At 62.5% G+C, this 20,450-nt stretch overlaps 1 protein-coding gene across 1 annotated transcript in view; it reads left to right on the top strand.

Moving 5' to 3' along the window:
• Nucleotides 1–427: 427 nt before the first annotated feature.
• SLC7A5 (solute carrier family 7 member 5) overlaps nt 428–20,450 on the top strand; it is a 32,518-nt gene continuing 12,495 nt past the window's right edge. The window contains exons 1-2 of the mRNA XM_047846244.1: nt 428–971; nt 14,233–14,358. Coding sequence (XP_047702200.1) covers nt 428–971; nt 14,233–14,358 — 670 coding nt within the window. The remainder of the gene's footprint in view (nt 972–14,232; nt 14,359–20,450) is intronic.

Here is a 20,450-nt window from a genome sequence, read left to right as displayed (position 1 = left end):
TTCCGGACACCCTCAAACCCCCGCAGGCCCGCGGGAGGAGCAGGCTGCGGCGGTGGGCGCGGGGGGGCCCCATCACCTCGGCCCACCGCGCCCCACCAGGCCGGAGCGCCCTCCGGCGGGGCAGGCAGGCGGGCCTCGTCTGAGCCGCCGTCACGCAGCCCCGAGCCCGGGTCGGGGGCGCCGGGCCCTCCGTCCGTCCGGCTCACGGTCCTCGCAGGTGCAGCCCGCTCGCGGCGCCGCGTGGGCGGGGCCGCTTGACGCCGGCGGGCGAGGCGGATAGGCCGCGCGGCGGGGGCGGGGCCTGGGGGCGGGGCGGCGGCCGCGTATAAAGGGGCGGAGCGCCGGGCCTGACGCAGCGCCGGGAGAGGGTCCTCGCTGGGCGGCGGCGGCGGCGGCGGCGCGCGCGCCTCGTGGCCCGGCCGGCGGCATGGCAGGCACCGGCCCGAAGCGGCGCGCGTCCGCGGCCCCCGCGGCGGCCGAGGAGGAGGAGCGGCAGGCGCGGGAGCGGATGCTGGCGGCGCGGCGCGGGGACGGCGCGGAGGGCGCCGAGGGCGCGGAGGGCGTGACCCTGCAGCGCAGCATCACGCTGCTCAACGGCGTGGCCATCATCGTGGGCACGATCATCGGCTCGGGCATCTTCGTGACGCCCACCGGCGTGCTCAAGGAGGCGGGCTCGCCCGGACTGGCGCTGGTGGTGTGGGCCGTGTGCGGGGTCTTCTCCATCGTGGGGGCGCTCTGCTATGCGGAGCTGGGGACCACCATCACCAAGTCGGGGGGCGACTACGCGTACATGCTGGAGGTCTACGGCTCGCTGCCCGCCTTCCTGAAGCTCTGGATCGAGCTGCTCATCATCCGGCCCTCCTCGCAGTACATCGTGGCCCTCGTCTTCGCCACCTACCTGCTCAAGCCGCTCTTCCCCACCTGCCCGGTGCCGGAGGAGGCCGCCAAGCTCGTGGCCTGCCTCTGCGTGCGTAAGTACCGACCTCGGGGCGGCGGCGGCGGCGGCGGGGGCGCCCCGCGCCGCGCGGCTGGCTGAGGCCGCCGCTCCCAGAACCCACGTGGGTCTCATTCATTCGCGTGCCTTGGGAAATCAACGGTGAGTCAGCAGGGTCCCAGCCCTCAGGGTCTCCGAGACGTCCCACTTCCTCAGCCGCTTCATTCAGAGAGGCTGGAGCACGCGTCCCTGCCTCTGGATAGCGTCCGCTCCGGGTAGTGTCTGAAAACACATTTACCGTTTGAGGTTCTCGGCGCTGACCGCTTATCACAAAAATTGTAGTCAAAGAAAAAAAAAAATTCATTCATTTCTGCTCTCCAAAGCGGCTTATCAGGAGTCAGCAGAGGTTGGCTCATACAAAACCGGTGGGGACAGAATTCTGAGTCGCTGGGTTGGGCAGCAGTGTCAAAGTTAGTAGTAAAACGGGGGAGTTGGCAGCAAATTAGATTTGTGTGTGTTGGGGGTGGAGGGTGGGTTTCGGGGGTCCCAAGCTGTGCAGAGAAACAGCCCCTGGTCATATTCCTAATGTTGGGCATGGTCTGGGTATGTTGGTGGGCACAGTCCTGGTTCATTCTTCACCCATGAGTGCTTTCCAAAAGTCTTCTCGTGGGATTTCAAAAGAAATAATTTGTACCAAATGCCATGTGACTTTCCTGTCCTTTTCGGCTGGGGGGGGGGGGGGCTTTTACACCTGCCCCTTGGCCCCCCTCTTAGGAGCCCTGCAAGGTGGAAGCAGCCAGCCTTCCAGAACTGCCTGCCACCTGATTTGAGGATTTGCCCGAATGTTGATAGTGGGTACAGGTCCAGGGTGAGCAGGGCTCTGGGCATTCAGGGCCGGGGTCCCAGCCAGGAGACTCAGGGACCGGGCCGTTACTGGGAGTGGCTTCTGATCGGCAGTGCCTGCTGGTGCCACGGGGATTCTGGCGTGTGTGGACCGGGTTTCCCATGGGAGCCACGCTGTAGTGTAGGGGGAGGCACGTTTCCTACAGTGGGGAGTCCAGGAAGCAGAACCCCACGTGCAGCTCTGCTCGGCTGCCTGACATCACACGCTTTGCTGAGACCCTGAACCGAGCAGCCACGCCGGCTGAAGGAGCGTTATTTGCCTTTTTTGGGGCGGTCTCGCTCAGTGATGTGAATCTCAGCTTAAAAAAAACTTTGGTCTAAATCTAGGGAGAGTTACAGCAATAGTCGATCTGCTTGAACACAGGAAAACCCGTGGCTTCTGGTAGGGTTGAGGTGAGGCTTTTTATGGGATGACACATTGGGCCGTGTAGGGAAAAGTCCGTCTAAAGGCAGGACGACTTTATGATGCAATATTATTATTACAAGACGATTTAACGTCTGGGCCTAGAACGTAGTGAAGTAAATAGTATCTTTAAAGTGCCTGTTCTCTAGTCTTTAAAAATCAATCCTGTACTTTTTTAAGCTCTTGGGTTTGAGTAGACGGATTGCAGGGGGACTGTGGTGGGTACAGCCTTGCCAGCCGCCCGGCAACCCCCCCCCCCCCCACCCCGTGGCGCTGTGGCAATGCCAGTGTGAGTTGTGAGCGGGGGCTGCAGTTTCCACGTGGCGATCAGCCCTTGTGGCTCTTTTTCTCTGAAGCACCTCGTGGGTGGATGTGGGTGGCTTTCTCCCACGGAGAGAGGATTTTCCATTACAGAACGGGACGCGCCGCAGGCAGAGCACTAGTCTAGAGCCTTACTCCGTCTGGAAAGGGCCAAGGGCTTGTCCAAGGCTCACAGAACTCAGAGCTCGCTGGCACAGGCCGCCCTGAACTGAGCAGGGAGAAAGGTTACGGGTGTCCAGGGGGACAGGCCTGTCCTTATAGGGGCACGCGGAAAGTGTCTGAGTGTTCTTCAAGTATCCCACAAAGGCCCCGGTTCTAGAATGTCTACTCGAGAAGAAGGGCGCTCCGCACTGCTTTCCGCCCCTACCTAGCGCATCCCTGTGGGACCCCGTGGAAGGGCCTGGTGGCCCGTTCCTTCTAGCAGCGTGTCCTGGGTGCCAGAACAAAGTTCTCCGTTTTGCTGGTCGGTCTTTTGGTGCCCTGGGCACATCCTACCGTAAGTTGCTTTCTGCTGCTTAAACAGTGGTGTTCTGAAACAGGTTGGCTTTGGCGCATAGACTGGTCCTGCTGTCTCGAGATATCGGTGGGAATAAAAGCCCTTTTCTTGTAAGTCTGTCCGAGATGACCCATAATGGGGCCCCTCCATAGTGCGGCTCTGGGGTTTCTCGGCCGTAAAGGTGAGAGAAACTCGCTGCGTTCGCCTTTCCCGATGGCCGTGTGGCATCTGGCCTGAGTCTCGGTTTACATTCTTGCTCCACAGACAGTTGGTGAGGTCTGCTTGAAACCTCGATGCTGCTGGGTTCGCCTTCTGGGCGGAAGTCACTCCGACCGGAGCTGAGATTCTCGCCAGCCTCACTTGGGTTTTGGCAGTTTTTCTGACCTCCCTGGCTTTCTCTGCAAAATGGGTCCAGTGTTGGGGGCACCTGGGTGGCTCAGTCGGTCAAGGCTCAGGTCACGATCTCACGGTTTGTGGGTTTGAGCCCCGCATCGGGCTCCGTGCTGATGGTGCGGAGCCTGCTTAGGATTCTCTCTCTCTGCCCCTTCTCTGCTCTCTCTCTCTCTCTCTCTCAAAATAAATAAATAAACAAAAGAATTGTTTTTAAACTGAGGCCGCAGAGAGAGCTGGCCCAAGGTCCAGACGCCTGCCTGGGTCTTTTATGTCAAGGGAGAGGCACCCCTCTCATAGTCACCCCTACCCTGCACACAAAGGTGTCAGGCAAGTGGCTGCAGGCTGCTGGGGGCCCACCCTCCTCTCCCAGTGGGTGTGTGGGGGGGGGGGGGTGGGTACTGGGCCCACTGGGAGAGCCACAGCTCAGACTCACTTGTAGAACTCGGAGTGGTCCCCTTCAGGGTGGTGGCCTTTGTGGGGTCTGGAAAGCACTCTGATCTGCCTTCTCGTGCGAGACACGTGGGGTGGCTGTGCCCTGCACGTGAGCAGAGCTGGGTTCCGTCTCAAGAGATCCACTCGGATGTCCCGGTCTGACTCCGCATCTGTGAAATGGGAATGGGTCACGGCCCTGCCTGGTATTTAATGAGCTCGGCACACAGAGTCCCCAGTTCACAGGGTGGCTGCAACTTATTCTCAACGCTGCTCTCTGTCTGGTGTTCACCTTTCACCTCTCGAGCTACCTTAGGACTTGGTCTGTTCCAGTTCCGCAGAAAGAAGGAGGGAGGGAGAACCAGAAAAAGCGAGAGAGGTGAACACCAGCGTCCCCTCTGGGGCTGGGGTCTGAGTTGCGAAATGCCTGTCACACAAATCGTCCCTCCCTGCCTCAGGGGCAGGAGACCGGCTGTCCTGTAGGTGAAGGGCACAGATAAGGGGTGGGTTTGGCTGGCTGTGGGTTTCGGCCTGCTGAGGGTGAGTCCATTGGGATGATGGCCAGTGGGGGAGGGGAGGCCATGGCCGTACCCCCCCCACCCCCCCCCCACCCCGCAGTCTTCTGCATCAGCTCCGGGCAGTGACCTGCTCCTGGAGGCGTGAGACCCCTACTGCACAATGTGTAGACCACTGTATCGCCTGCTTCAGGGCGTCTGAACGCCTGCTGGCCGCCAGGGCCAAATCCCTCTCTGCACGAGGCAAAGGCTTCTGGGTGTTTCCAAGGAGCTGGTGTCCCCAGAGTCGCAAGCTGTGAACTAAGTGCAGATGACAGCCCAGTCATGAGCACTGAAATCTGCCTTTCCCAGCCAGACACGAACGTGCTCCGGCCGCAGAGCCAGTCACGCCGAATCACGGGACTGGAGCTGAGGCCTGTGGGGTACTTCACAAAAGCGCGTGACCTCAAGAGAAGTGGGAGACGCTGGGTGGGCATTTCTGACCCTGTTTTCCCCGGGTCACGGACCCCCTTTGATAATCCAGTGGAATGTGCAGACTCTGGGCAGAAATGCGTAGCGGGCGTATTAACTCCAAAGCGCGCCCAGTCACGGGGCTCTCACACCCCTGCCCGCAGACGGTGGCGGGGGTGGATCTCACGTCTCCAAGCCGGCGGTGCTTGAACTCACACCTCTCCTCACAGGCTCCTGCCCCAGCCTTTGAAACCAGTGTTCTCCTCCCCTCTCTACAGCCAGGGAAACTGAGGCAGCGGTGGGCCGAGAGCCCCGGGGCTATGGCACTGTCTGTGCTGAACTGCCTTTTCTCACCACGTGTGTGGGGACACCAGGCCACATCTTTGGCGAGAGCGGCAGATGCCAGGGTCGCCACCTGTGGGCGCCCGGTCAGCCGGGGTGAGGAGACGTGGGCCCCGACTCGCTGGGAAGTGCTTTTTCCCCCTGACCGAGCCCCAGAGCCTGGATGCAGAGCCGCCTAGGGAGCCTGTCCTCTTCTCTCCAGGTCTTCACCTTGCAGAGTAGCTTCTGGAGCAGGGGGGGTGGACCGCTGCCCCCCAGCGTGCGCCCCTTCCTGTGCCCACGCTGACCTCCAGTCCCCATGCCCCTTCTGTGACCCATAGCAGGTGCTGGGAACCAGGGGTATACCTGATTCTCCGCCCTCAGGGGGCATGACCTTCACGCCCTCCTCTGGATTGCTGGCCCAGGGTGCCACCCAGAGCGCATTTGTCCCCACCCCCAGGCTTCATCCCGCCGACAGGACTAGCCCTGCCCCGCCCCAGACCACCGCCCAGTCCAGCAGCTTCTTGGCTCCCGGCAGAATCCTGGACTCTTGCTTGGAGGCTGGCTATCCCAGGTGGCTCTCCAGCACCTGCGTCACACACGCCTGTCCCTGTGGACCTGGGTCACACCCACCCCTCCCGCTAGGTGAGGAATGGGCACCAACTTCCCATTCCTGCTCCTGGCGCGTGTTTGCAACCTGATCTGTGCTCCCGAGTCAGCCTGACCTTGCTTGCTGGCAGACATCTGGCGCTGCTGGGACCCAGCTGATTGTCTGTGATTGTCCGTGAGTCCCTCAACACGTAGCCAGTATAGAACCGAGGCCACTGCCCAGAAACATGAGCCTGAAGCCCCCTGCGATCTTCTGGCCGGCCTCGGGTTTGTCCAGGTCTGTGTGAGCTGCCCGAACCTGGCACAGACACATTCACATCCAGCCTGAGTGATCTGGAAGGCCCAGGGCTGCTGCAGAGGCAAGTTCTGTGAGTCCCTGGGGCTGTGTGACCTGGGGCTGGGCACTTAGCCTCTCCGGGCTGGTGTTTCAGAGCTCAGAGCAGGGGCACACAGGCCGATCCTGCGGAGGGTGTGAGTCAACCATCTCATCACAGTGGGGGCAGGTGACAGGGACTGTCCAGAAATGAAAGACGACAGGGCAGATGTGCCAGGGGAGGGCAGCAGTGGACGGGCTGGGGGAGGGACCAGGAGCTATGGCCCTATCCTGTGAGGTGTGGGTCCTGTATTTGCCGCGGATGGGTGGGGGGAGGGGGGTTGGCTGGCTGGAGCCACCTGTAATTTGGACACCCGTGCAGCAGCACTCAGGCGTTAGCAGGCTCTGGGCGCGTTGTGTGTGTGTGTGGGTGGGGGGGGTCTTCCTACAATCATCTTAGACATCCCCCCCCCCCCGGAGCTAAGGGAAGGGTCCGGGGTGGGGGTGGGGGGAGGGCGGCCGGGTGGGGCGCTGCTAGAGGAGTGTCCCCCCCACCCAGAGGCCGGGCTGCCGGCTCGCCCTGAGCGGCACCGGGGTCGGGGGTCTTGGGAGGATGGGAGGCCGGACCACGTCTTGGTCAGTGGGCATTTTGTTCCGACGGATCCGTGGGGTAGGGCGGCTGTGCTCCTCGCTGCCGGGGCGCAGAGGCAGTTTGAGGGCCCGCGTCGGGCCTGTCACGGGTGAGGGTCTCCAGTCCCAGGGGCGGGGGCTTCTTGGCAGTGAGCCGCTTCCGGAACACGGAGGGGGAGGGCTTGTCAGCCTTGGCTCTTCTCCAAGGTGGCGGGGCTCGCAGAGCCTCAGCGGCGTCCGGTCTACGCGAAGACCGCAGTTCGCGGTGTCAGGGCTGGAGGCCAGGGAGCAGAGTCGGGATTGGACCCTGTCCTGGGGCCACTTTACCCGGTGGGAGGGAGACACTATAGCTCCAGGAAGGCCCTGTCGCCTAATGGACCCGCAGGGGGGATGCCCACCCGGGATGCTCTTGGCTGGCACTCTTCTGGGCACGGTCCCTCTGGGCCCGCGCGAGAAACCCACCGTCCAGAGAGCGCCAGACGCCTGTCCAAGACCCCACGATGAGGGGACGGCCTGCTTCAGACTCTGGTCTAAACCAGCACAGGACACTGCCCTGCACCCACCCGGCCCCTCCCTTGAGACGGTGCCCAGGACGCTTGAATCACCCGTGTGCGCGTGGTGGGTGGGTCTCTGTGGGATTTGCCCCCATCGGTGGGTGTCAGCCTGACTGTATGTCCGAGTCAGCAGGTGGGGGGCTGGGTGGTGCTTCTCACGAGGAGCCGGGATCGAAGCCCCCCGCTCCAGGGGCCAGAGCTCGGGAGTTGGACTTGGGAGACCTGAGCGTCTCTCCCCACTCCTTTGGTAACGGCTGTGTGACTTTTGGCAAGTCAGACAACTCTCTGAGCTCCATTTACCCGACTCTCAGGGGAGGGCATCAGGTTGGATGCTCGGCCGTGCTCTCACCCTCGGGCGCCGCACCTCCGGCAGGTTCTTCTCTCCTTTTCCTTCTTTAGTAAAAGTGCCGAGCGGGGGGGGGGGGGGGGGGGGGGGGTGGCAGTGGTTCTGGGCCACCGCGGAGATCGCCAGGCACTGGGTCTTGGGAGCAACGGCCTGGTCCGTCCCGCACAGACCCGCACACCCTGCGGTGACCTAGGTGGAGTGCTGCTGAGCCCGCGTGTTGAATTCGCCCCCGGCTGCCGTGAGGAAGGCGGCCCAGACGCGCCAAGTAGCCTGCCCCAGATTGCACAGCAGGTCAGAAGGCGGGGCTGCGCTCAGAGCTGAGGCAGAGCTCCCCCATTCTCCAGGACTCGTGCTTCAGAAAAGCCCGCCAAAGTGAGAAGTCGCTGTCTGCCGGGGCGCTGGCAGATTTCGGAGCACACCGAATTTGCCTCTCGCTGGCGTGTTTGGGAACGAATGCATCAGCCCCGTTCCTGGGGCTGGCCGACACCCCCACCCCACCCCACCCCGACCCCCGGCCTGCCGGGCCGTGGGGTCAGCTGTCACCCAGCCCTGGTTAAAAATGGAAAAAAAAAAATACGGAAACATGTACTCTCCAGGGCTGGTCGTTTGAACTTGAAAAGCCAAGTGTTCTGGGGAATTTGAAAATGTGATATTAGCCTATCAGTCATTTCTTTTCACAGAAAAGCAGTGAATCAGCAAGACCTGGGGGGGGGGGGGGGGGTGCTTGAGAGCCGGTGTCCCCGCTGGCCTCTCTCACAGGCAGTGGCCTCTTTGCCAAGGGAGCCGAGGGAGCCCTGGGTCCCATCTCAACAACTCCTTGGAGCCAGGCTGTCACCTGAACTGGTTCAGTGTTCTAGCACATTCCAGAGTGAGGTCGGCCCTCTCAGATGGTTCCGGGGTGTTGTTGGGTCCCACGTACTCATTTTCTTGGAGCCCAAAGAAGGTGAAGCCGCCCTCGGGTTCTCCGAGTGGGATCTCTGGACCAGGACAGTTAGGAATGCAGATTCTTGGCTGGAATCTCACGCTCTGGAGTAGGGCCCCGACTGGCTGTCTTACAAGGCCCTCGGGGGCCTCTGGGCTCCCTGGAGCCTGAGACCCTATCTGCGTTGGCAGGGATGAGAAAGTTAAGGCAGGAAAGGAGGAAGGGGGGGCAGGTGATCACGGCTGCCAAGCTCTGTTGGAAGGGGGCTCGCAGTGAGCCCGAGGACATCTGGACCTGAGCGAGCCCCACATTCCTGAGCACCTGCTGAGCTCTGGGCCCCTGCGCGTGCTGGGTGGGTTTGCATAAATACGGCAGAGGCAGAACGAGACCCGCCGAGCGGCTGGGCGCCCCTTCGGGAAGTCAGGCCCCTGGATGACTGCTCCGCCCGCTGCCTGGCCATGCCAGCCTGCGCTCGCAGTGCCTAAGCAAGTGTGCGGTCACCGGCTGCTGCCCCGGGAGCTGCCACCTGCAGCTGAGGCTTGGGGTTCGAACACCGTGATGTTGACTGGGGCGGGGGGGAGGCTCCAAGGGACAGCCTGGCCGCTTTCTGGAGCCCGGTCTTAGGCCGGCTCTGCTCCTTGGCCCGGGGCTCCCCCAGGCACACCCGGGGGACCAGGCTGGCCGAGCTTCCTGGAACTGACACAGCCTGACGGCCACTTCCTCTCCTGCCTCCCGCCTGCCAGCAAAGCTCTGGTCAAACAGCACTCGTTTGCCTGCGTCTCCGTGCCATCTGGCCATTTCCTGCCAGTGAGTCCCCCACCTGTGTGAGGTAGCCTCGCTCACTAGCGGCTCTTCAGCAGGACTCAGGCAGTGAGGTTCTAGGCTTGGGGGCTCTGACCTTGGGTCCTTCCATCCTGGGGGGGGTGGACAGTCCCTGCAGACCCTTGGCCCAGGAGCGAGGTGGATCCATCACTGCGGCCGCCTGGGGGGACATTGGACTTGATTTCCTGATCAGCAGGTACTGGCCGGTAGCCAGATGCTGTGCTTCTGGATGGTTCTGTTGGGCTTGCTTATGACCTCCCCTGGTGTATTTGACCTCAGGTCAGCAGAGGGAATGGGCCACCTTCTGTGCGTGGAGGGCACTGAATGATAGAGTGAGTCTGAGTATAGAGCTGGTGCTCAAACACTGTTCTTGCTATTAAGATCCTTGCTGGTTTTGTTACCTGAGGAAGCACAGGCCTGATCACTGGGCCTGATAAATTCATCAGCATGGTACCTTCAGTTGGGGTGCTTTTTTTGTGTTTTCTTTTGCTGTTTTTAAATGAAAACAGGCTCCCCTTGCATTTTGAGCCTCCCCTCTGCGCGAGGGGAACAGCTGAATGAGCCAACAGAACACCTAACAGGCCGTTTTCTAGAAGTCAGGTGGGGCCAGGCTGGGTCCTGCTCACATAACCCCCTCCCAGGGGCAGAGGCCAGGGCCAGGAGGAGGCTGGTGGCCTGAGTGGTGGTGGTGAGTATGCTCCCCCCTCCCCCACTCCCAGCCACCTGTGCTGTTGTGAAGGTGGCCCCACTAGGTCTGGGGAAGCAGAGTGGGGAGCGTGTCCTGAGTCACATCTGACACCACCGGTGGCCGCACCCCCAGGACACCCTGTGCTCAGGGTCGAGGAGGGGGAGTCTGCAGACGGGAACGGAAGCCCCCTAGTCAGGCTTGGAGCCGGGGGCAGGCTCTGACTGTGACCAGGTGTCCTGTGAGGCCGTGGGGCTGTCCCCCTTCACTGGGCAGCACTGCCCACCATCGAGGTGTATCTGGACAGGAGGTAGGGTCGCAAGCGGGGGCCCTGCTGGCCTGCGAGGTGGTCGAGGTCACGGCAGGACGAGGATGGGACAGACATACCCCTGAAGGACAAGCTCCCGGTGTGGATGGCGGCCTGGCGGCCGGGCCCAGCCCGCTCCTGGCTGTCCTCGGGCAGCCCAAAGCCGGCTTATCTCCCTGGCCCCAGCTGCCTCCGCGTGCCAACTCCGTCGTGCTTATCTGGGGGTGCCAGCGTGGGGAGCTCCCCGACAGCGCATCCGCCTGTCAGCCGGCCCGCTGGGCAGTGCCCCGCGGTTACCTGTCCTCTCCCGGCCGGGGAGGGCTGCGAGTCCACGGGGGACGGGGACAACACAGCTAGCCTGCAGGGCTCCCACCCAGAGTCCCAGCATCCCCCCCCCCCCGCCCCTTCTGAAGGCATCTTGTCAAGGTGTAGGAGCTTAAAGGCAGGGTGGCCGAAATGCACGGACACTGCTCTGGACGGCACCCCGGGGCTGCTTCTGTCAAGGCCACAGGACAGTGGGTCCCTGATGAATTCGTGTATTTACTTAAGATTTCATTTCATTTTGAAACTGTTTTAAAAAGGAACAGTAAGGAGGATGTTCAAGCATTTATTTACTCGTTGGCCAAAAGTGAGTGAACATTAGAATTTCATCAGATGTTTCAATCCCTTTTCTAAAAGAAGTAAGTGTTACAAGGTCCTGTTTGTTCTGTGATCAGTTCCCTTCCCCTCCAGCCTGCAGCCCGCCGGCCCTCCTTGCCTGGGGCTCAGGATGTTCTAGCTGGAGCGGTGGGTCAGGTCTGGGAGCGGGCAGGGCTCACTCCCGACAGAGGGGCCCCGGCCTCTGTCCTGCCCCCCTGAGCTGGGGTCTCTGGGCAAGCCAGCTCCCCGTCCTGGAGCCTGAGAAACGGGGAGAGGTGTGGAGAGACCCCAGGGAGCAAGTCGTGCCACCAGAGCCGGTGGCGCTCTGCCGGCAGTGCCGTTCCGGGTTTCTAGAGCCTGGCGCGGCTCAGGGGGGCAGGGCTGGCGGAAGAAGCAGGCTCCACCTCCCCTCCACCTCCCCCTCCCGGGGCATGAATGGAAGAATGATGCAATGGGCCGGCCTCTTGCCGAATGCGCTCTGGGGCTGGGGGGGGGGGGGGGGGGGGAGTGGCGGAATGCTAGCTGCGGAGGCGCCAGAGTCCTTCCCCCACTTCCCCTGTAAGGTGGTCACACTCCCACATAAGGAAATGTGAGGCCGTCAGGAAAAGCCCCCGGCGGCCCCGCCCTCTCGGTGTGCAGAGGCTCCCTGGGACCGGGTGGCAGGAAGGAACAGCCCCGAGCCCGGCCTCACCTTCAGGGCCCTTCCATCCTGGATCCCAGCCCTGCAGCAGGTTGGATCAGTACCGGTGCAGGGAGAGGGAATTCATCCTGTCCCTGCCCTTCACTGCGATTCCTGGGGGATGTCAGAAGGGCCCCAGAGGGTCTGCCCCCTAACACCTGGGCACAGGGGGCCACTGTGAGCCTCCGTTTCGTCTTCTGTGCTGAGAATGGCAGTGCTGACGTGGTTAATACACCACAGCCGTCTCCCTGTTGGCTCTGAGGGCCCGGACGGAGCCTGTGCCCGCTCCCCGGGGCCACACAGTGAAGGTCACCAGTGCTGGTTGCCCCGGGCACACCTCGGTCCCTCATCTTGGCCGGGCGCGGCTCCTACTTCAGGACGGGGATGTGGACATGGTGTCTTGAGCCCCACCGCCCTGAGGCAGCTCATTTTACTGCGGACCTGGCCGTTGCAGGTGCAGAACCACAGCCGAGGAGCCCAGGGGCCTGGGCCGGGGTCGGTGCCAGGCCCAAAGGTCGCAGCTCTGCGCTGTCACCCAGCGCGGGGACGTTCTGTTTCAGCGTAGGAAGGGCAGCTAACTGCTCTCTGCTCTCAGGACAGTTTCCACCTGAGCCCTTAGTGCATGGTCCCATCTTGGTAGGCCATTGCATCAGCCAGAGCTCAGGGCAGCAGAGGAAAGTGGGAGTGGGGGAGGGTGCTATTAAGGTGTCGGGTAATTTCCTGGATCGATAAGCAGGTGGCCGGTGAAGCCGGAGCCTTAATCTTCTCCAGAGCACGCTGGGGAGAGTTCCTGTTTTTCTTCTGCCTGAACTGCCTCATCCACTTCATTAGTGTGGATTTATTTCTTTGGGTCCTGCTCCCCGAACTGTAAAATTGCATTTAATTACTCTGGCTGGGGAAAGGAGCCACCTGGGGTCTGCCGGCCCTGGGTTAGCTGTGACCGGCAGAGAGAAAACATGAGCAGATCCTGCCAGTGTTTCTTACCTTTCTGCAGTCCTCAGAGAAGCGGGGAGGGCAGGGGCCCTGGGGGGTTCATGGAGAGACCCCTCCCAGCTCCAGCCCTGCTGGTCAGTGCGGAAGGACCAGCCCCGAGCTCTCTCTCCAGGATTAGGGAGGACAGGGGGCCTGGGGTGGGGGGGTGGGGACTCATGGAGAGGCCCCTCCCAGCTCCAGCCCCGTGCTCTCGAGGATTTCCTGGTGTGAGTAGTCCCTGCACAGCCGATTTCTAGCACCTTCGTGAAGGTGCCGTGCCCAGAGTCAGGGCCAGAGCATGACCAGCTCACCCTTAGAGCGTCTGTCTGCATTGTAGACCACCTGAGCATATGAGAGTTAGAAATAGTGAATCGGAAGGTCTCGGCGTTGAGCATTTGTTTCTTTCCTTTGTTCTAGTATAATTTTGTTTTGCTGTGAGTTTATGGGGTGGCCATGAGGTCCCTGAGCACTTACTTACCCGTGTCTCCTGCACACCCGAATATCCCAACTTTGGCTCAGGTCCGGGGTCCCACAGGGAGCCCCGGCGGGGCTTGGGTGTGCGTGTCCAGGCGAGCTTATGGAGCCTGGTTTAGCAGCCTGCCTGGGCAGCACCCCCTGCCCGGTCCCATCTTCCCTCCCTTCCACGTTGGGGGCCTGGGGGGGGCCGTCTGTGATAGGTGTGATTTTGTCTTCAGTGTTTGCTGTGAAAATAGCAGTAGGGCGGGGCGGGGGTGAGTGCCTATTGTGTTCTTTACCAGCCGGACCCGCCTGAGTGGTGTTGGCCCCCCGCGCCCCGGGCTGTGGCCTCCCCTTAAGTCCCCACTTCGCGTGTCAGAATCGCCCCATGGTGCCAGCACTTGGCTTGTGAAATAGTTTTGTGCCACTACTATCTCACCTGTTTCCTCGGTGGGATTCCAGCAGGTTCTCTCTGCAGAAAGGGTTCCTTGCCTTCAGGAAGTGAGGTGGGCTGTGCGGGCACCTAAACCGCGCTGAGACCGTGAGAGGCGTGCACAGGGAGCGCAGCCTCCTCCGACTGCAAATGTCCGTTCGCAACCTCCGCTCGCTCCGAAGGCAAAGGCGGGGCCGCCCAGGTGTGCAGCAGGTGGGGTGGGGGAGGGGCGGAGCCCGCTGTGCTGACCTCCCTGTAGGAAGTGGAAATTCATCCCTTGAAACCTTGAAACTCCGGGGCGCCTGGGTGGCGCAGTCGGTTAAGCGGTTAAGCGTCTGACTTCAGCCAGGTCACGATCTCGCGGTCCGTGAGTTCGAGCCCCGCGTCAGGCTCTGGGCTGATGGCTCAGAGCCTGGAGCCTGTTTCCGATTCTGTGTCTCCCTCTCTCTCTGCCCCTCGCCCGTTCATGCTCTGTCTCTCTCTGTCCCAAAAATAAATAAACGTTGAAAAAAAAAATTAAAAAAAAAAAAAGAAATCTTGAAACTCCTTGATGACGGTGGGGGGTGGGGGAGGCCTTGTGGGACTGTAGCCTCGTTGAGAGTCAAGTGGTGCAGTCCTCCGCCTTTGACCTTGGGCCTGGAGAAGGTCAAGCATAGCGGAACCCACCGGCTGCCTTCTCACTGCTGCCCTCTCTCTACAGTGCTGCTCACCGCCGTGAACTGTTACAGCGTGAAGGCTGCCACCCGAGTCCAGGACGCCTTCGCTGCCGCCAAGCTCCTGGCGCTGGCCCTCATCGTGCTCCTGGGCTTCATCCAGATCGGGAAGGGTGAGTGTAACCTCTGGGCCCCCGTCCCCAAATGCCCCGGGCCCCCGCACGTCCGCCGTGCCCGCGTGCGCACGGTTTCATTTGAGCCGTCGGTAGAGAGACTGAGCATCACCCACAAGTTAAATCCACCGCAAGCGATGGGGAGAAACGGACCCGCCCCGTCCCCTCCGAACCTCGCTCTCCTACCCACACTTGAGGGCAGGGGTCGGATGGTGACGTGGGGGATCGCAGAAGTGACCTTGGCGCTGTGCCCAGCGCGTGGAGGGCGCGGTGGGGTGGAGCCCTTGCTGGTTTGCCTGTTGCTGAGGCGGATGTCGCATCCAGGAGCACAAATCTTAAGGGCCTGTCTGATGAAGGGTAGCCGCCCCCGAGAAGGATGTGGGACAGCCCCCCCACCCCCGCCCTGGCGTTTGGCGGCTTTCGGTGGTGGTGCGGCCCCGCAGCGCCGGGAACAGAAGTAATGTTTCTCCTGCGGACGGGGGAGGGCGTCAGAGATCCCGCAGCGGCTGGTGCAGGGCAGCTCCTGAGGGCCCCTTCAGAGAAGGTCGCCGAGGGGCACACAGGCGGAGCTCGTGTCCCCGGCCCCTGCATTGGCCCCGTTCTGCGTGCCCTCAGGGCACTGGGGTGCGGGAAGGCAGTACCCGGTGCCCCCCCCCAGCCTGACTCCCCTGGTCGTGGGGGCGAGCCGGGATTCGGACCGGGTTTATGTTGTCCAAGGTCCGTGCTGGCACCAAGCTGCAGGTCTGGTGCTGGTCTTTGTGACACCCCACGTGGGCAGCTGCAGGCGTCTTTGTTCCCGTCCACCCTCTTCACCCAGCTGCTGGCTAGCTGGGCGTGGAGTGGGTAGAAAACCCCTCGTGGCCCCACACCTGCCGTGTCCTCTGAGTGTCTGCTGTGACACCCAGAAATTCATCTTGTGGTTCCGGACTCTCCTGTTTCCTTCCCTGTAATGGCCACGCGGGGCACTGTGATTTATGGGGACCCAGCGTCCACAGACCACGGGCCTGTGCAGGGGGGCGCGCGTGACTCCGCAGAATTGGGTGCACGCGGGGCTGCGGTGGCCGCCACAGTGCCTGCCCTCACGGGCCCTCTTCTGGGGGTAAAGAGAGGCCCACGTGCTGGTCCCCACTGACCTAGTAAAGTGGCAGCAAGAATCCAGAGAGTTTGGGCAGATCGGCGTCATCGAGCACGTTAACGTGTAGGAAACTCTGACCACCCAGCACCCACGGGCTCTGGTTCTGTCGGCCTCGAAGGGGCAATTGCGGCCGATTTCCAGATCACTTTCTGTGGAAGGTAGGTCGCTGCTTCAGGAGCTGGACGTCATCCTGAGAGTGTGTCCGACCGGTGCCTTGGCCTCACTGGTGTCAGATCACCCGGGAAACCCACGCTCGGGTGAGCCCCCCGGGCAGGGCTGGGGGCGGGGGCGGGACGTGCCCCAGTGCGTGCCTCTGGGCGCTCCTGCCGCACTCCGGGAGCCGTCCTGGGGCTCGGCTTCTGGCGTCTTCTTTAAGACAGGACCTTATCTTTCTCCTTATTCGTCGGGTCTCGAGGACCCTGGTCGGGGCTGAATAACTCTGAAGCCTCGTGAGGAGCTTGGCCTGGTGGGTGGGACCCAGCCGACCAGGCTTTGTGCAGCCAGGACGCTCGGCCTTCGAAAGATTTGCCCGTGAAGGTATTTGCTTGGCTGGTATGATGAGGAATGTGGAGGGGGCGACCTGACTTTTGTAAAAACAGATTTCAGTAGGGATAGCAAAGGGCTTTTGTTCAGCTAGAATACCTAATATGTTTATAATCGTGTTGCTGTCGAAAGCCTCCTCCTCCCCAGAGCAATTCCTTCCTCAACTTGGGATACAGGGCAGCGCCTGTAGAATCTCTGTCTCCTGGTTTGCCTCAAGAGATTTATGTCGTTCCCAGACGAATGCCTTCCCTTCCGGGGGACACGTCGTTGCAGACGTCGACCCCCTTCTCCTACGGTGGAGTCCGTAGGCCCGCCTGCCGGAGGCCCTGGGTCCCCGTGCTGGTGGCTTGGTTGTGCCCAAGCATCGTGCAGACCACGGGCGCCCCGCTCCGCTGGGCATGGTGGTCAGTGTCCGCCCCGCCCCCACCCCCAGCACCCAGGTGGGCCCAAGGGCCGCCGAAGGGACTTGAGGCCAGCCGGCCATGGGTCGTCCGTGGGCCCTACTGGGCTCGTTATCTCGAGACCTGCGAGCAGTTGTTCATCACACCGTCCTTCGCCAGAACTTCCCGGGCCCCGAGTACAAGTCTGGTGGCCCCGGTGGCCCCTGCTGGCCAGAACTCGGCCGTGGGCTGGGGACCCCAGACAGCACGTGAACAGGAGAATTGCAGACGGGCGGGCGGACGAGGCGCCAGCCGGCACCGGGACTGAGGGCGGGAGGGGGCGGCTGGACGCAGGCGCAGAGTCGAACAGAGAGACTGCTCTGCAGGGTCCCGGGCCAAGCCGTCCCGCGTGGGAGCAGCTCAGCTACCCTGCGGCTGGGGCTGGGGGGCCCCGTGGGGTCGGGCCTGCGAGCCCGGCGTCACGCGAGTTGTCTGCATTTGCTCCCAGCGTCCTCCGAAGGGGAGACGGAACTCAAGTCAGCATTTCAGACCCAGTGGCTGCCGCACAAAGCGTGGGTGGGCGGCTTGGCCGGGGAGGCCACAGAGGCCCTCTGAGGCCCGTACCTGCCGGCCGCCTCCACCTGCTGTGTCTTTTGTTCTGTTGGCTCCTTACTGGACACCATGCAGAGGCCGTGGCCCCGAGGTCAGGCTGTTCCCGAAGCCAAGTAGGCGTTTCCCAGCCCAGAATGTGGGAGCGGGTTGCGACAGGCGCGTCCCTGTGCCCAGGCCCCTCCCGGGGGGCACACAATGGGACCCTTGTGGTTTTGCGTGGGCTACAGCATCGGGAGGGGAGAGAGCGGCCAGTTGTGGACGGCCCAGTTGTACAGATAAAAGTGCTTCCTCCCTCGCCGCGTCCCCCTGCACGATGCCCTCTGCTGAGGGAGGTCGTGGGAGGCGCAGTCTCCATGCGCCAGGCAGTCCTGCCCCCCAGCCCCCTGCCCTCCCGAGCCCCCAGCAGCTCACAGAAGTTCACCCCGCTTCTGGGACGTTCGTCCCAGTTGCCAGGACACCTGGCTGTGGTTTGTACCACAAGTGGAGGCTCCTGGCTTCCGTGTTGATGATCTCCTGCGTCTGGGCACTGTCCCAAAGTGACGGGGTCTCGGGATGGGGGGAGACGGTCCCGGCAGGATGGGCAAGCCCCTGGCAGCGAGGAAGTGGGCTGTCGCCCCTCAAAGTGGGGGGCCAGACACCCTCAGTGTTCCCAGGCCTAGCCTCCCCTCGCAGAGGACTTCGGGGCTCGTTTCAGCGGGGCTCAGGGTCGGGCCGGGACCACAGGACCCTATAACGGGCCATGTAGGGCTAGGGTTCGGTTCTCTACCCTGCACTGGTCACCTGTGGCCCAGGAACAGGGATGGGACTGTGGGGTGGGGCAGGGCCATCACCTGGTGGCCGGTGCCCGTGACCCATCTCCCCGCTGAACCATAGGTCACGGGGCTACTTGGGAAGGCGTGGCAAAGCTACCATCGAGGCAGGCTTGGTGGTGTTTTCCTGTGGATGTTCTTTGATAATTTTTAGTTGAGGCCTTTTCTTTGGGTCTGCACGCGTCTGCACTAACTCAGCATCCAGAGTTGTAACAGATTCGAAATCACATGGTCTGCTTGGGCCACCCTGTGGCAGGAGATCAAAGCTCCTGCTGGCTCGCCCGTGCCCCGGGGCGGCCAGGAACGGGAGGTGGGGGCAGAGCAGCCACAGAGCCCCGCGCTGGGCACGGTTCGTTCCCAGGGGTCTCTGGCGGCCTGTTCAGTAGGGAGCGGGCCCCTTCCAACTGGGATTTGAGGTTTGCAGCAGATCTCGAGGCCGAGGGGCCAGCTCCTCCAACGGGTTAAAAGACGGGGGCGTCTGCGACAGACGCTGGCCAGGTGAACAAGCACTGACCTCTCAGCCTCCCCAGACCCAGATTCCTGCCCGGTTCGTAGACCTCAGGCAGAGCCGGAGCACAGGCACCAGGCGTCTGGGACTCGCCCCGGGGTGGGACAGTGGGAGAGAGGAACCTGGTGAACTGGCCGGCAGGATGCACCCTCTCCGAGGATGCTGGTGTCTGGACGGAGCTGGAGACCCCTCGCTGTGCGTTGTCCCCAGGCCCACTGAGGGCTCTGATCGTGCAGAGTTGACTTGCCGGGGCGGGGTCTGGTGGCCCCACGGGTGACAGCCCATTTTACAGAGCAGGAGCCCGAGGCCGCAGCTTATCCCAGGCACGTCCGTGAGGCACAGAGTGGAGACCAGGGAGTCTGACCCAGACAGAGCGGGGCCCGCCGGTCCGTCTGCAGACAATGTCCTGTTGTCCTCCTCACAATTCTGGGGGACAAAAGCCCAGAATCAGGGCTGCGTTCCCTCTGAAACTCAGGGGGATTCCTCCTTGTCTGTTCAGGCTGCTGGCGTCCCTGGGCTTGTGGCTGCAGCACTGTGCCCTCTCTGCCTCGTACCCCGGGCCTCTCCCAGTGGCCTCTGTGTCCTGTAAGGACACTTGTGGGCTCCAGGGCCTACCCTCATCTACGATCTCATGTCAAGATCCTTACCTTGATTCCATCTTCAAAGACCCTTTTCCAAATCAGGTCACATTCAGAGGTTCTGGGCTGACATGAATTGGGGGGACCCTGTTCAGCACATCTCTCGACATAAACGGCCATCCCCTGGGGCCCCAGAGGGATAAAGTGGGAGCGGAGGCGGAAGGTTCCAGCACGGTGGATGCTCCCCAGTTTGGGATGACTTTCCCGTGGTGTCCCCGTCCCAGGAGGGGTGCCCCTGGGCTGGTCTGGCTGTGGGAAAGCACTGGCTGGGGATGGGGCCTGGCCAGACCTAGAGTTCTGGCATTTTCTGCAGCTGCCTCCCACTGCCCATTTCCAGATTGGGGCGTTGACAGGCTCCCGGGGCCCCAGAGAAGGCCTGGGAACGCCTGACCAGGCCTTCCTCCCACACAGAGGTCGGGCTGGGTCTCAGGGGCCGCAGACCCTGTAGGGAGCCCTCGTCCTCATTCAGGAGCCACGGGTCTAGCACACTTCCCTGGGGGGAAAAAGGGCCACTGGGTGCCCTTCCCCCCCCCCCCCCCCCACCCCATCATCCATGACTCCCATGGCTGCGTCCGTGCGACTCAGAGATCTGGGCTGGCTTTCCCTGAGAGCGGCTCCCTGGGGCCTCTGAGCATCCCCCCGCCAATTACCCCGGTCCTCAGGGGGTCCCAGTGGGTGGGAGGCAGGCTCTGCTGGGACATCACAGCTTGCCGACGGGCACGTCTGGCCGTGCGTTGGCGTGCACATTCCTCGCGGCCCATCCGGGAGGGCGCTGGCAGTGGCTGGGACTTCGGGGATTTAGGGCTGGGACGGGCAGACTTGAGCAGAGGGGCTTCCGGGCTAGCCCGCGGCACGGACGAGCAGAGGGCCGGGCCCCCCGAGGTGGCCTTCTCTTGAGGCAGCAGTTAGAGGCCGCTTCGAGGTCTGCAGAAAAGTTGCAGAGCAGGGGTGCTGGCACAGGGGACCCGGTCAGTCGTGGGTCCCAGGGTTTCTACCCCCCACTTGGAGCCTACAGCAGGACGTGCCGTCTGTCTGTCCATCGCCATCAGTCTTGTCTGCTCGCAGAGCGGGCTGGGGCCCGGTGGGGACAGAGACCGACTGGTCAGCTTGGAGCATGGTGGCCATCGGGGGACTGTTGTCATTCACCTGTGTCCAGTGCAGCCCATTTTGGGGTCTGGGGGAGTGAACGGCCGGCGCAGCTCACACGTCTGCCCCAGCCACGGGAGCAGCGGTGTGTGGACCGGGCTTCCGTTCCCGAATTGTTGCCATCTGGGGGCTGCCCTCTGCCTTCCAGGGTATCCAACAGCGCCCGTGGCCTCTGCCCCCTAAATGTCCCCAGCCACGATAGCCCCAAGTGTCTCCAGACGTGGCCGTACATCCCCTGGTTGCCGAGGGCAGGCCAGTGTTGGAGACCACGCGTGGGGTCTAGAGTCTGCCCTCCTCACTAGGACAGTCTGTGTCTCTTTG

This window comes from Prionailurus viverrinus, unplaced genomic scaffold (genome assembly GCF_022837055.1).
Source record: "Prionailurus viverrinus isolate Anna unplaced genomic scaffold, UM_Priviv_1.0 scaffold_38, whole genome shotgun sequence".
Lineage (NCBI taxonomy): Eukaryota > Metazoa > Chordata > Mammalia > Carnivora > Felidae > Prionailurus > Prionailurus viverrinus.
This window is presented reverse-complemented; position numbering and strand designations above follow the sequence as displayed.